Source organism: Bos javanicus, chromosome 27 (assembly GCF_032452875.1).
Source record: "Bos javanicus breed banteng chromosome 27, ARS-OSU_banteng_1.0, whole genome shotgun sequence".
NCBI lineage: Eukaryota > Metazoa > Chordata > Mammalia > Artiodactyla > Bovidae > Bos > Bos javanicus.
In genome coordinates this window covers 36,394,354-36,410,651 of record NC_083894.1, presented here as the reverse complement: position 1 = coordinate 36,410,651, position 16,298 = coordinate 36,394,354, and the positions used below count along the sequence as shown (strand labels likewise).

At 43.9% G+C, this 16,298-nt stretch overlaps 1 protein-coding gene across 1 annotated transcript; it reads right to left on the bottom strand.

Moving 5' to 3' along the window:
• Positions 1-1,876: 1,876 nt before the first annotated feature.
• LOC133240112 (uncharacterized) lies at positions 1,877-5,248 on the bottom strand. Its single transcript, XM_061404734.1, has 5 exons — positions 5,210-5,248; positions 5,005-5,049; positions 4,726-4,749; positions 4,441-4,530; positions 1,877-4,221 (listed from the first exon to the last, which is right to left on the bottom strand). Exons 1-5 carry the CDS (start codon positions 5,246-5,248, stop codon positions 3,595-3,597), a joined length of 825 nt encoding a protein of 274 aa, XP_061260718.1. The 3' UTR covers positions 1,877-3,594.
• Between the last annotated feature and the right edge of the window lie 11,050 nt (positions 5,249-16,298).

Below are 16,298 nucleotides of genomic sequence, written 5' to 3'. Positions count from 1 at the left end.
CACTGGTCACACCTCATGGACATTCTTAGTTTAAATACCTACTTATGACCTTATTAATGCCACTAGTGATATTACTTGTATTCTGCTAATTTTACAAGACTTGTTTCTTGCAAATGTGTGACTGAGTTTCAAATAAAATTGATGATGATTAGGTGACTTAAAATGATTGATCAAATATATGTGTGTGGGCTAAGGTCATGTCCGACTCTTTGCAACCCTACGGCTGTAGCCCACCAGGCTCCTCTGTCCATGGGATTCTCCAGGCATGGGCAACCCAACTGGAGTGGATTGCCATGCCCTCCTCCAGGGGATCCTTGTGATGCTGGAATCGAACCCACATCTCTTGGATCTCCTGCATTAGCAGGTGAATTCTTCACCACTAGTGCCACCTGGGAAGCCCTTGATCAAATATATAGTTCTATAAATTAATGATTAGACTATATTATAACTCTAGGTAAAGGAGGAAACAGCAAGAGGAAAATGTTTCTGGACCACAAGAGACTAGCAAGCCTAGCAATCCAGAGGCTTTGAGCTTCTATTAACAGGGCCAAATGCAGTGATAGCCCATTGAGAGGCCTTTCAACAAAATCCTTGTCTTACCTGGGAATGAGCATTCCAAGTGCTGTGGGACAAACTAGTCACAAAATGCTTCCCAAACCTTGATCAAAATTAAGACTGAAAGGGAAGGGATTGTAAAATAAAGAATATTGCCCACCTCCAGTGCAACAAGAATCAAGTCACTAGCCACCGCAGCTGCTCACCTACAGGACATCTCGAAAGGAATTCTGGGCAAAGATCAGGATGAGACACTTTGGGCTCTGGGAAAACTGGCAGAACTGGTCCTCAGATAGTCAGATATTTTCAAGGAGAAAATTTTATGAATCCGTTTTCTTGCATCTTCCCATAGTTAGAGAAGCACTAAAACCACTAAGAAGGATGTCTGTTCTTCGAGAACAGCAGTAACCTTCTACCAAGATGAGTGCTTGAAAACCGCTTGCCAAAATCACCTGTATACAAACTTCTTCCTTTGCCTCTACAAAAGAGCCCTTAGAGCCTTTAAAAGGCTATCTCCTGGGTTATAATCCTCAGGTTGGTGCGAATAAAATTTTCCATTTTTTTTTCTTAGATTGATTATTGATTAATAGTCAACTGCCTATTTTTCATGGACAACTCTTACTAACTTTAATTTCAAAAAGTGCCCCCCGCCCCAATCCTGACAACACATTCTATCGGGACCACTCACCTTATTCCTGATTACTTAATGGAGTCAGGACTAGAGGTAGGATATAGAGACTGGGGGAGAAAGCAATGGCACCCCACTCCAGTACTCTTGCCTGGAAAATCCCATGGGCGGAGGAGCCTGGTAGGCTGCAGTCTATGGGGTGGCTAAGAGTCAGACTTGACTGAGCGACTTCACTTTCACTTTTCACTTTCATGCATTGGAGAAGGAAATGGCAACCCACTCCAGTGTTCTTGCCTGGAGAATCCCAGGGACGGGGGAGCCTGGTGGGCTGCTGTCTCTGGGATCGCACAGAGTCGGACATGACTGAAGCAACTTAGCAGCAGCAGCAGCAGCAGCATAGAGACTGGGAGGAATCTGGCGTGGTTACAGTAGCCTCCCTTTTTGGATGAGGAAGGCACAGCTGTGTTTAAACTATCTCTGGAAGCCTGTGTGTTTTGCTGGCTCTGTCTTTACGCTGTTAACCACCTGGTTATTTTACAGAGTTGGCTGGGGCAGGCCCTTTAGGGAGAAAAACAAATAGAGAACATGCTTCTTGCTCAATCACTATGATTGCATTTATATAGCCTGCCTCCGGCACAGACAATTGTAACCCAAGAAGTCAAGGATCAGAAGAGCTAAAGGTTTTTTTTAGACACATTTATTTAAAATTTGTCATCCATGAACAATAATCTGAGAGAATGAACAACCTCTGAAAAGAGGGTAAAGTCTTCCAAAGACTAAAAGATCTCAGACCATTGTAAACTGAAGCTAGAAGAATACTTGGCACACACTAAAAATTCATGTATTATACCAATGCACACATTCTGAGCATGTCAGGGGTGGCCAGTCTGGGGGCCAGCAGTGTACACGGCAGCCTTTCCAGATCTGAGGGAGGTGTTGACTAAGATAAAAACCACCATGTGAGAGCCATGAGTTTCAGTTTGATTGAAGAACTTACTGAGGACTGTAGCTGGGGAGACAGCCTCTCAGATAGCTCTGAAGAGCTGCTCTGAAGAGATCAGGTCAGTATATATGTGATTTTGGCAAAGGGATACATGCATTCAAGCATATGTCTCAGTAGAAGGTCGCTGCTGGTCACGAGGAGCGTGTATTTCAGTTAATGATTTTAGAGCTTTTCTAAGTAGAGGAAGATGCAAGAATCCAGGTTCGTAGAAAATTTCTCCTGCAATATTTCTAACTTTCTGAGGGCTCATCTGGCCTGTTTTCCTGGAGCACTGAGTACCTCATCCTGATTTTTGCCCTGAATTCCTTTCAGGGTGTGTTGTAGATCAGCTACTGTAGTGGCTAATGACTTGATTCTTGTAGAATCGGATGGTGGGCAGCATTCTTTATTTATGACAGTTTAGTGGACAGTTTCAATACAGGGTGGTAAATACAACAGGGAAAGTGTGGGTATCCACAGAAGCAAAGGTCAGCCTTCTGGCCTCAGTAAATTATAGTTTTTAAAAGGTGCATGCTTAGTTGCTCGGTCGTATCCAACCCCATGGACTGTAGCCAGCCAGGCTCCTCTGTCCATGGGATTCTCCAGGCAAGAATACCAGAGTGAGTTGCCATTTCCTCCTCCAGGGGATTTTCCCCACCCAGGAATGGAACCCCCCTCTCCTGCATCTCAGGTGTAAACATTAATTTTTTTAAGTGTGCCTATTTTAAGGTAGACAGACTTGTCGCAGACTCTTATCTGCTGAAGAGGAGAAAGGTCAATCGTTTACAGCTTGAAAATGCCTCAACAAACATTTCTTTTGGCAAAAGTTGAAGAAGCAAGGGACTTCCCTGGCCATCCAGTGGTTAAGACTCTGCACTTCCAGGGTAGGGAGTGACGAGGTTCCATCGCTGGTCTGGGGAACTAAGATCCCACAGGCCGCAGGGCTGGTCAAAAGAAAAAGCTTAAGAAACTACCAGAAAATGAGCCTTTTCCAAAGGGAGAGGGAAGTGAAAGAGCCCATTTCTGCGCTCAGTTCCTCCTCCCGTCCCCATCTCGGCCTACCCACCGGGCACCTTGCTTACAGACACTCTCTTCCAGGCCTTTGAAATAATTATAACAAAGCTTTGTTTACATCTGGCTTCTCTGCAGAGGGTGAAGGGGACCGGGCGCCACTGGCAGCCTCTTTCTTTGAGAGATAAGAATGCAGGGCATTCAAGGCTTGCTGAGGGGCTAGGAGTTGTATTCGTCTCATCTCCCCACAGTGATGCTGGAAGAGTCCGAGACGGGCTCCAGGGGAAATCGGAAAGGCGCGCACACCCTGAGCCAGGGATTCTCGCTTGACGCAGAGAAAGTAACCCGCGAGGGCTCCTATATGTGCGCCCTCGAAGGGTTCAGTTTCATTCTGATGGGCAGGGCGGTGAACTGGGCGTCAGGCACTAACTCTGACCTTGATCACCATCCGCTGAAAGCGGCTGAGCACACTATAAGAGAAGCACAACTGGATGGTTCCCCCAGCTCGGGGGACCTCGCGGCAACCCCGCGCCGAGGGCGAAGCTGCCGCCGGTTCTTTCAGGACCGAGCGCTTGAGTGGCGGCGCTTCAAGGACTGAGCCCCAGGGACCCAGAGCGACGCGCACGGGCGGCACCTTCTGGAAACCTAGCCCTCGAGCCCGCACGACGCCTCGCTGGAAGCTCCCGGCCACGGGGGTTCTGCAGACGCCTCGGGGGACCCCGGAGTCCTGCCTGGGCCCGGGAGGCCCGGAACCGAGGGTCTTGGCTTTGGCGAGCTGGGCGGTGCGGGGCGCGCTCCCCTGGACCCACCGCAGAAGTTCTTCTCTGAGTCTGCGCCCACAGCATCTCCAAAGCTGTGCACGGACGTCAGCGAGAGCCCCTTGGTGTCTGCGAACACCACCCGCTTCCTGGGCCTCCGGGCTTCGGTAGGTGGTGCCAGACAGGAGCGGAAGGCCGGCCGGGGCCGCGGATCCCCGTGGCCGATCCGCGGGGGTGCGCGCCGGCCGAGGCAGAGGTGCATGGGGCGGCGCGCGGGCGACCCGGACCTTTGAAAAGAAGGGGGAAAGGCCTTCTGATGACAGGGCCGAAGGGCCAGCCTTTCCCGGCTGCGGCCCGCCGCCCCCGACCCCTCGTCCCACCACCGTCCTTCTACCCCCCTGGGTTCCCGGCCCACCGCGTCGGATGAAACTGGACATGGAGAGGGTCGGTCAGAGCCGGGCAGAGCGCGGCAGGCCCAGCGAGCTGTCACGTTCAGGAGCGCTTACCCCGCCTCGGGACCGGGCGGCAGCGGTGGCAGAGATGTCGCTCCTCCGGTCTGAGACCAGGTGCCCCCCGCAGCAACTATTTATATGATCCTGACCCCCAGAGAATCAGCTGTACTGAGGCCACTGCGGAGGCAGCCTATCAGAAAAGTCTTTCGTGTCAAACGTTGGGGGAAATGGAAAAGGATGTAACAAGGAGCAAGCGTGACTCAGACACTGTGCCCAGGCGATGGCACTGCGTCTCTGACTTGGCAGGTTCAGGGTCACCTGTGGGAAGGCGAGTATTACCGGTAACGGGATGAGCCCTTTGGGCTGGAAACAGATGGGCTTTCAGGAATGGGAGGCTTGCCCAGGGCTCACGGCACTCTCCGCCCCTTCTGTGGCTGAGCCAGCCTCGCCCCCTTTTCCTTAGACTTCCTCAAGCTGCCCGCTTTCTGGCTGCTTTTCTCCACCACGGTTTCCTCCCAATCACACTTCTGTTACTGACTTCTCTCCCCGTGTTGGATTCTCTGTTGACCTACTACCTTCTACTTGTGTGTGTGTGTGTGTCTTTCAAGGAGGCCATACCTGGACCCGTACTGAGAGCTGGCAGAGAGACCTGGGCAAAGATCTCTGGTTCAGGCACTTGTGGCCAGAGTTACAGGGTCGTGGGATACAAAGTAGATTGATAAGGCATCCCACCTGTGTACCTGGATGGTACTCCAGGACTCTGAGCCTCTGTTGGACAGGCTCAGATTGTGTCAAGTGGTGGAGAGACCCCCCTGAAGCTTACCCCTTTAGCTTTAATGTACCCCAAGTCCTCAACACTCATACTTTCCTGGAAATCTAGTTTGTAGGCTGATGATTTGGAAGGGATGGGATTTGATTTTGTGCCCCTCTGCCATAAGGGTGGTGTCATCTGCATATCTGAGGTTATTGATATTTCTGCCTGTAATCTTGATTCCAGCTTGTGCTTCATCCAGCCAGGCATTTCGCATAATGTACTCTGCATATAAGTTAAATAAGCAGGGTGACAATATACAGCCTTGACATACTCCTTTCCCAATTTGGAACCAGTCTGTTGTTCCATGTCCAGTTCTAACTGTTGCTTCTTGACCTGCATACAGATTTCTCAGGAGGCAGATCAGGTGGTCTGGTATTCCCATCTCTTTCAGAATTTTCCAGAGTCTGTTGTGATCCACACAGTCAAAGGCTTTGGCATAGTCAATAAAGCAGAAGTAGATGTTTTGCTGGAACTCTCTTGCTTTTTTGATGATCCAGCGGATGTTGGCAATTTGACCTATGGTTCCTCTGCCTTTTCTAAAACCAGCTTGAACATCTGGGAGTTCACAGTTCATGTACTGTTGAAGCCTGGCTTAGAGGGTTTTGATCATTACTTTTCTAGCGTGTGAGGTGAGTGTAATTGTGCGGTAGTTTGAGCATTCTTTGGCATTGCCTTTCTTTGGGATTGAAATGAAAACTGACCTTTTCCAGTCCTGTGGCCACTGCTGAGTTTTCCAAATTTGCTGGCATATTGAGTGCAGCACTTTCACAACATCATCTTTTAGGATTTGAAATAGCTCAACTGGAATTCCGTCACCTCCATTAGCTTTGTTGGTAGTGATGCTTCTGAAGGCCCACTTGGCTTCACATTCCAGGATGTCTGGCTCTAGGTGAGTGATCACACCATCATGATTATCTGGGTCATGGGAAGATCTTTTTCGTATAGTTCTTCTGTGTATTCTTGCCACCTCTTCTTAATATCTTCTGCTTCTGTTAGGTCCTTACCATTTCTGTCCTTTAGTGAGCCCATCTTTGCGTGAAATGTTCCCTTGGTTTCTCTAATTTTCTTGAAGTGATCTCTAGTCTTTCCCTTTCTGTTGTTTTCCTCTATTTCTTTGCATTGATCACTGAGGAAGGCTTTCATATTTCTCCTTGCTATTCTTTGGAACTTTGCATTCAAATGGGTACATCTTTCCTTTTTTCCTTTGTGAGCTTCTTGATGAAAGTGAAAGAGGAGAGTGAAAAAGCTGGCTTAAAACTCAACATTCAAAAAACTAAGATCATGGCATCCGGTCCCATCACTTCATAGCAAATAGATGGGGAAACAATAGAAACAGTGATATACTTTATTTTGGGGGGCTCCAAAATCACTGCAGATGGTGACTGCAGCCATGAAATTAAAAGATGCTTGCTCCTTGGAAGAAAAGCTATGACGAACCTAGACAGCATAATAAAAAGCAGAGACATTACTTTGCTAACAAAGGTCTGTCTAGCCAAAGCTATGTCTTTTCCAGTAGTCATGTATGGATGTGAGAGTTGGACTATAAAGAAAGCTGAGCACTGAAGAATTGATGCTTTTGAACTGTGGTGTTGCAGAAGACTCAAGAATCCCTTGGACTGCAAGGAGATCCAATCAGTCAATCCTAAAGGAAATCAGTCCTGAATACTCATTGGATGGACTGATGAAACTGAAACTCCAAAACTTTGGCCACCTGATGGGAAGAACTGACTCACTTAGAAAAGACCCTGATGCTGGGAAAGATTGAAGGCAGGAGGAGAAGGGGACGACAGAGGATGAGATGGTTGGATGGTATCATCAACTCAATGGACATGAGTTTGAGTAAGCTCCGGGAGTTGGTGATGGACAGGGAAGCCTGGCGTGCTGCAGCCATGGGGTCACAAAGAGTCGGATACAACTGAGCGGCTGAACTTAACTGTGCCCCTCTGACCATCTTGTTGTGGCTTCTTTGTTCTTGGAAGTTGGATATCATTTTTGGTAGGTTCCAGTGACTGAACAATAACAACAAAGTGTTTTTTGGGTTGTTTTTTTGTCGATGGTTGTTCAGCAGTGAGTTATGATTTTTGTGTTTTCCTAAGAAGAGGTGAGCTCCCGTCCTTCTACTCCACTATCTTGTCTCTTTCCGGGTTCTTACCTTGGGCATCCTTCTCAGTCTCCTTTGCAGACCCAGTACACTGTCCCTACCCCTTAAGCTTTAATGTACCCCGAGTCCTCAGCCCTCACATTTTCCACTTTATACCTTCCTGCCCCACCCCACCCCAACTTTCTACCTTTTCCTTGGGTGTGTTCATCTGATTTTGACAATATTCAATTGCTTTCCTATGCTAACTCCCAAGTCTGTGCCTTTAGCCTGGAACTTTCTCTTGTGCTCCAGACTCCTAGATAATGATTCACTCTTTGATCTGGGTGGTGGTAACTCAGGTATGTCCCTTGTATAACTTTCTGTATATGTGTTTTATTTCAATCAATCATAAGTTTGTTTGTTTGTTTTTTAAAGGAAGGAGGTTGTTGATTATAAAATTGTTTGGAGATTTTATTCTTACAAAACAGCCTCAAAGTATATATAGGCAATGTGCATTTTTTACTTACTATATAGTGGACATCTTTTCATATTAGTATAGACATAGCCCATTTTTCACTCTAGTGCGTGGGATTCCATCATCTCAGTCTACTGTACTCTGCTACAGACATTTAAGTGGTTCTCAATGTTTTTGGCTAATGAAATAGTCCAACCAACAGTCTTGTATACGTAAATTTGTGTACACGTGTGAGAATTTCTTCATGACAGATAGAATGAAGACTGTTAGTTCAAAGGTACATTTAAAAAATTCTGTAAGTATGGTCAAATTGCCTCCAGAAAGGCTGTGTAAATTTATAATTCCACCAATAACCTTGAATTGCCTTTTTCCTGTACCCTCACCATCACTAAAAATGATCAAACTTTAAATACTTGCCAATAGGTGGAAACTATCTCATGATTGTTTTGATTAAACAAAAATAGTAGTAGTATTTTTTCATGATTTATTGGCCATTTCCTTTTCAATCAAATGCATATTCCAATCTCTGGCCAATTTTTCTAGTAAACCATTTGTATATTTTTAGATTAAGTGATAGTAGCTCTTAGGTTAATAAATGATATTGGCAGAGTGGGCTAGCTAGCTGGAGGAAAATAAAGGTAAAATTCTACTTCACACCAAAAATAACGGAAGAATTTAAGAAACTATAAATTGTAAGAAAGAATTATAGGAGAATATTTGAATAGTTTTGGGGTGTGAGAAACTTTGTATGGCAAATGACACCATAAAAAAATCAACAGAACAAAAGACTAGTAAAATGTATTCGGAAATATTTAACCAACCAAGGTTATATTACCACTTCCTGAGTCAGGTTCGATCCTTTGTATTTTCTTAGAAAATCAGCTATTTCCTCTCAACTTTAAACTTAAATTTAATGATATGAGTTAGGCATAATGTTTTATTAATTTTTTTAAAAAGTTCCTTGTTATCTGCAGTCCTTTATTTTCATTATTATTATTTTTTTTTGTTACACTGGGTCCTCCTTGCTTCTAGCAGGCAATGAGCAGGGCTTGCTCTGGTTGCGGGGGCTATTCTCTAGTCGCGATGCACAGATTTCTTATTGCTGTGACTTCTCTTGTTGCAGAGCAGGTGCTCGGGTAGTTGTGGCATGTGGGTTTAATAGTTGTGGGGGATGGGCCCAGCTGCCCTGTGGCATATGGAATCCTTCCAGACCAGGGATCAAACTCTTGCTTCCTGCATTGGCAGGAGGATTCTTAACCACCAGACCACCAGGGAAGTTCTCTGCAGTCCTTTTATTATTCCTAATATACTTTACTTGTGTTTTCTATTTTTTTTCATGATCAGATGAGGTTTTCTTAAATTTTATAGGCAGTGATTTTCTTTTGTCTAGTTCATGATTTTTTGTTTTCATTTTATGATTTTCCCCTTTTCTTTTTCTACTTTGTTTCTACTTTCTTCAGTGGAATACTTTATTTATTTTCCATCTTTTACGTTTTCCAAGAAATGCATTTGGGTGTACATTTTTCACAGAAAAACCAGGACATTTTTATGTGCAGTACTCTCATGGCCATTTAATTTTAAATAGGCTCTAATTTCCACTTCAGTTTTCTCTTTGACACAAGAATTGTTTTGAAGAGTGTAATTGAAATTTCTAAGGGATTATATTGGGGTGAGGATGCACTTTTCATGTTGCTTTTGTGTCTTGGGTCATCCTTCATCCTTTCTTCCTTATGAGACAAATATTTATGGATCCCTACTGTGTGCTAAACAATGTGTTTGCTGCTCCAGTACAAAGGTGAACAAAACCGGCAAGGTTGCTGATCACCTTGGGGTTTAATTTCTAGCATGCAGAAAACCTGGAATTTATTAAAATTTTCTTTGTTGGCTAGTATGTGAACAAATTTTCTTTAAAAAGCAAATGTTTTCTCAGTTTGTTCAAATAAGGTTCCTCCACTTGATCTTCAGATTCTGAGAAAAGAGAGTTCAAGTCTCCTGTGATGATTGTATTTTTGTCAAATTCAAATATTCTCCCAGAGTTTAGGCTTCATATTTTTGTAACAGTATCTTATTTGGTGCGTGAAGCACTAATATATCTTCTCAGTGATTTCATCTCATATCAGTCGATGATAAACCACTTTATCCTAACTAGTATTTTTTGCCTTGCAGTCTATGTTAACAATGCTATTGGGACTTCTATTTTGCTTTGTCAGTATCAGTCTGTTACAGCTTTGTTTATTTCTCTATTATCCACTTTTCCACTATGTTAAATGTTGAGTTATTTGGGGGAACAGAAAGCAGTTGGACTGTGCTTTTCTAGATTTGACCTCTTTTTATCTTGCCCTTTCAGAAAGCTCTGTTTTCGGTTGACCTATATTGTGTAAATTTGTTTTTCTCTGTTTATATTGGCTGATGCCAAGTATCTAGCTCAGCATGATCTTGGCACTGCTATCAGAGCTCAATTAGATTGCAAGAGCAGTTTCACAGGCAATTATCTAGACTTCTTTTATCAGGATTTCGTGCATTTATCCTGCATGCCTTAGACCTCTTGAATCTGTTCAACACAGAAATATACCTGCACACACACGAATATCCCAAAGTCTTAAAGATTCTAAAAATCCTTCACCCACAAAGAGACCCTGACTTGGAGGGAGATATTCAACCAGAGTGAGAACTGGAAAAGAGCTCCTACACACTAAGTGACCTCACTATTCAACACAGGTTTTCCACGGGGCAGCTGGGAAGCATAGCCTGTGTGTGAGCTGCCTGAAGAGCAGGAGGCCAGAGCATAAACCCAGTGGACAAGCAGCATGGGATCAATCGGGAAAAGACAACTGAACTTCTGAGTCCGAAGGGCTGGGTTCCAGTCTTGGCCAAACCTCCTCCTGATGATTATGGAAAAGCCATGATATATCTTCCGATGGGACAGTGACACCTGTGACAATGTACAGGAAGAAGGCAGGGCTTCCCTTGTGGCTCAGAGGTTACAAATCCGCCTGCCAACCCAGGAGACATGGATTCAACCCCTGGTCCGAGAAGATCCCACGTGTCTCAGAGCAACTAAGCCTGTGTGCCGCAACTGTTGAGCCTGTGCTCTAGAGCCTGGGAGCCTCAACTACTGAGCCCGTGTGTCCCAACTACCGAAGCCACGCACTCTAGAGCCCGTGCTCCGAAACAAGAGAAGCCAGCACAATGAGAAGTCTGTGCACGGCAACGAAGAGTAGCCCCCACTTGCCACAACTAGAGAAAAGTCAGAGCAGCGACGAAGACCCAGCACAGCCAAAAATAAATAAATAAAATAAAATTTTTAAAAAGAAAGCAATAATTGATTAACCGTTTCTATGTGCAAAATATTTTGGAATTCTCAAAACCCCTTCCGTACTTCATCTTACTTTTTCCTTACAACAACCTTGTTATGGTGTTATTTTGTTATCCCTATTTTACAGATAAGGAAGTCATTTCTGCAATATTCCTGAGTTAATAAAAGTGCGTATGTAGGGCTTGAGCTTAGTTTTCTAACTGCAAATTCCATGCTAATGCTTCTAGCTTGATGGCCCATCCAGGTGGTATGGATTTGATTATATTGCTAGTGCATACCTCCTACCATCTTGTGATTTCTTCTGTATACCTTTGGATGTAGAATATCTTTTTTTTTTTTTTGTAGATTCCAGACTTTTCTTTTTAATTGATGGTTGTTCAGCAGTTAATTGTAATTTTGGTGTGCTCGTGAGAAGATGTGAGTTCAGGGTCCTCCTACCTTGCCATCTTGCCTCCAACCCTCTGCCCAGGATCATTTTTGACAACCAAAAGGCACCTTCAGATGTAAGGAATTATATTGATTTTCTGAAAGAGGTATGTATGGGACACGAAACCTGCAGAGGACTGTTGGGCTGCAGGCAGATGGAAAACTGGAAGGCAACTCATATTTTCTGGTCTGGTCTTTTGTAAGTGTTAGGTGAACAAATATTTATACCTTTCAGGGCAGAAAAACATCTATTCATTGGCATCTCCAAGACCATAGCTTCTGTGACCTTCTGAACCACTCCAGTTAACTTGATGAGAAAAGGCCATTTCTTCAGGACACAATATAGGTCTCTTTCCTCTTCATAAAAGACCTAGGTTGGGCTTATGTTACTCTCCTGACTCTGGTCTATATATGTTCCAAGCATGCTACCTCATGCTTTAGAAAAGCAGTTTGATTTTTACCAGACTCCATTGTTTTCCTCCTAGGGTCATAATATTAGAAAATTTTCGTCTTTTAACATTCATTAAAAAACAAACAAACAAACTTGCTTAATTCCTTCCTTCTCTTTTCAGTTTGTTTCCTAACCATTTCCTCCTGAATTTTTATCCCACAAAACTAATTTGCCCCTTAAAAACCAGGATCAAATTGGGTCATCAGATCTAGTTTATGCCTTGAATTACAACATGCAAACTGATATCTTGTCATTGATCATCATGTCCAGATCCCCAGAGGTTCTGGTTCATTCACTAAATGGAGCAGCTTCTAAGCCACCATGCTTGGCTCTGAGTCACAAGCAGTGAGGCCCTTCCTGGGTGAGAGGGGACAGTCTTATGCCTTTCTTAGAGGCCCCCAGGGATGGACATTTCATGAATCCCTTCTCTGCTGTCTTAAGCTTGGGGCAGTAAAGCAAAATACCACGGACTGGGCGACTTAAACAACATTTACTTCCCATAGTTCTAGAGGCTGGAAGACTTGGATCAGGGTGCCAATGTGGATGGGTTCTGATGAGAGCCCTCTTCCTGACTTGTACATTGCCGCCTCCTTGCTATGTCCTTACATGGTGGAGAGAAGTATGGCTTTGGTCTCCTCCTCTTCTTGTAATAGCGCTAATCCCATCATAGGCGCTCCATCCTCATGGCCTCGACTATACCTAATTACCTCCCCAAAGACCCCATCTCCAGGGGACTTCCCTGGTGGTCCAGTGGTTAAGAATCTGCTTTGCAATGCAGGAGACTTCAGATCTGACCCATGGTCAAGGAACTAAGATCCCACATACCACAGAGCAACTAAGCCCACACACCACAACTAGAGAGTCTGTGGGCTGCAACGAAGGAGTTCACGTGCCATAACCAAGACCTGACACAGCTAAATAAATAAACAAATATTTTTACAAAAAGACTCCATCTCCAAATACCAAGGAGCTTCCACACATGAATTTTGCTGGTGGGGTGAGGGAGACACAAACCTTTGGTCCATAATAGTCTCCAGTTTATACTTTTAATCTTTGTAATTCAGAGACTTCTTCATGTTCAGAGAACATTTCTTTTAAAATATAATTTTATTATTGTCTGGTCCTTTTAAAGAATGAACTACTATTTAGCATTACTCTAAAAATTATTTATTTTAGGGATATATATATATATATATACACCTCATGTGTGTGTTCATTATTTAAGCTAAACAATTCCTTTCCTTATTATGGCCTGTTTTCTATGCATTTGGTCATTTTACTCAATCATTTAACTCTAACATAGAAAGGGAAGCATATGCACAAATATTTTCTTGGTGTTATTATTTTAGGTTGGTGGGATTTTAGGTAATTTTCATTTTCTTCTCTCAGCTTTTCTTTTCAAACTATTTACCAGACATACATATTTTAGTAATTTAAATAACTAAACTTAAAAACTAAAAGCTATTCAGATGATTTTATCATTTTGATACTGATTTTATCAGTATGATTTTAGGACTGAAACAAATGTACAGACTAATGGGAAAGGACAGGCAAGCAAGAAACACACACACAGTTGGAATCTGACAGTCTTAGAAGTCAGAGGGAAACACACACATGCGCACACCTCTCAAAGTAGTGTTGGAATCTGTGGACCTTGCTGGTCATTGGAAGCCAGCTGCCGTTTTCAGTTGTAGGAGCCAGCAAATCTCATTTTTCCTAAAGCTAATTCAGGGTGACTTTTATCACTTACAGCCAGAATCCCTATTCTCTACCCTTGTCTCATGGTTAGCTCATCCATCCCAGAACGTCAGCCTCACCTGAGTGCTGATGAATTCCATATCCCACTCCAGACCAGATCTCTTTCCTGAATACATCCCAGACACTTAGGCTCCTACAGCATCTTCCCCTTTCATATCCCATGAAATCATCAAGCTCATGATGTTCACGGCATCATCACTTTCTTTACTCACTTCCACCTTACAAATCTGTTCAATGTTATCCATCCTGTATCAATGAACAGCATTGTTTTCACAGTTACCCAGATCAGATGGGTAGCTAGCCTTTTTTTTCCACTCTAGTTCCGCCCACTTCCAATCTAAGTGCTCATCCTCCTGCCTTAGACTTGCTCTTTGCTAATGTTCTTTTTCAAATCTCCAACATTACTCTCTATTCCTTCTAGATCCTCCCTGGAAGGTTTGCATTCATCTTGTTTTATCCTCATGAGGATGGTTGGCTTCCAGTCTATTAATTCCACCATCTGGAGGATGTGAATCTGTTACCTGTTTCCTCTATTGGTTTCATCCTCACATGCCCAGTTATCTCTATGCTACATACTGTATTTGACAGATTATGCATAGGGACTTCCCTGGTGGTCCAGTGGCTAAGACTTCATGCTTCCAATAGAAGGGGCCTGGGTTCAGTCCCTGGTCAGGGAACAGATAAGAGTTTGTAGGCTATAATGAAAGATCCTGCATGCCGCATGTAAGACCTAACACGGCCAAATAAATCAATAAATATTTCTAAATAAAAATCATGCATAGAAATCAGCTTCCCTGGTGGCAGAGTGGTAAAGAATCTGCCTGCCAATGCAGGAGATACAGGTTTGATCCCTGGATCAGGAATATCCCAGGAGAAGGAAATGGCAACCCACTCCAGTATTCTTGCCAGGAAAATCCCATGGACAAAGGGCTCTGGCAGGCTAGAACTCACACAACTGCAAAGAGTCGGACATGATTTAGTGACACACACATGCATAGAAATTATTTAAGGCCTAGAATGTTCTCTTTCCTCAGAGACTATTTTAGTGCAGTCAGGTGCCTGGATTGCTTTAATCTAATTTACAATTTTGAAATTTTCAGGACCATCTACTGGATTCCAAGCTGCTAAGGTCTCTGTGTCAGGGGCTGGTGTCCTAATTCACCTGTGCTTCTAGAGCCTGATTCTGAGCCCAGGGTGGTTTACCAGAACTCTCAGCCTTCACAGGCCCAATTATTTCCCCCTGGTTCCACCAGGCCAGGGCTGCTTAACCTTTTCTATCCCCTTGGCAATTTGATGAAACTGTGGACACCTTCTCAAAACAATATTTTTAAAAACCTGAAATATGTAGAGAACAAAATATAAAAAAAGAAATCAAAGGGGGAAAAATTAAAATATATGACATTACAAAGGAATCCCACTACATTGAATAGAGTTATTAAAACATTTAAAAAACCTTTTGATAGTCATACATGGATTTCTTTATTAAAGCATTAAACAGCAAATTCAGGCAGTGGCTCTAAAAGTGACTGCAATTTAGAAATAGTGATGAATGTAAATGACATTTTGAGATACAGCTATAAATATAGTGTGAAAATAGCTGATTTCTGTTGGTGACAAAATTGCAGGAATACAAACGTTCGTGAGGCTTGTGGCCCAGACTCACAGTAGAAGGAAAATCCAAGTCTCATTTAGAGGTGAGTGAAAAGAAAGTCGAAATTTTCTTCTTAACCAGGTTCATGGACCCCTGAGCCACCTGCTCATGAACCCCAGGTTTAGGGTCACTGCCTCTGCTGTCAGAAGCACTGCTGGGTCATGGCTACCATGTTGCCTTGTTAACACTGGACTCACCCGTCCTGACCTGTTTCCGCCCCGGATCTTGTGCAACAATTCCTCACTAGCTTATTGGCCATTTGATGTCTGTAGACAAATGCTTTCTCTATTTTGTCTGATCTGTAAATTGTCTTCAGCATGAGAGGTGACCCCAGAGATGCTGGCCCATCACCACGTGTCTCCACCTTTACAGGCTGCCGGGTCCTTATTCTCCTCACCTGGATGGCCAGCATGGCCACTGGCTTCTAACCCTATAGTCTGCCCGCCATTCTCTGCAGTCCCCAGGGGGATTTTTCTAAATGCAGATCAGATTTCTAAAAATGTAAATCTGACCATATCAGTTCTTAAGGTCTTTCAAAGGCTTCCAGATGTTTCAGTGCAAAAATTCAGATTTTTTTGAGCACAGTAAACCAGACCCCTGTAAGAGTCCTATGTCATGTAAATCTTACAAGTCTCCTAGGAGACCCTGTAAGACGGGCGCTCTCATCCTATTCTCTTGCCAAGCCCCACTCCTTGGGGGCCCAGAATGATCTGTGTGCTTAGAGGCTCCTGTGCCTCTAACACATGGCATTTCCACCCAAAACAGCCATTACCTCTTCCCCCCTTGGCCTGGCTAACTCCTTGAGTGTTTCAAGTCCTGGCTCAGGCATCACCCACTTCTGGGAAACTTTTGCTATTTCTTCATCTTTGGAGGTCTTCTTATGCTCTTTCTTAACACTCCTTGCCCGTTCTTACGTTTGTAAAAGCGTGTCATCTGTGATT

What these genes read in the sequence shown, in the direction of transcription:
- LOC133240112 (XM_061404734.1), bottom strand. Translation starts at nt 5,248, where the DNA reads ATGAGTGTTGAGGACTTGGGGTACATTAAAGCTAAAGGG. An exon ending in GGTACATTAAAGCTAAAGGG is followed by an intron (nt 5,050 to 5,209) that starts GTAAGCTTCAGG and finishes TGCCTGAACCAG; the next exon opens with AGATCTTTGCCCAGGTCTCT. An exon ending in AGCTCTCAGTACGGGTCCAG is followed by an intron (nt 4,750 to 5,004) that starts GTATGGCCTCCT and finishes ATCTGTTTCCAG; the next exon opens with CCCAAAGGGCTCATCCCGTT.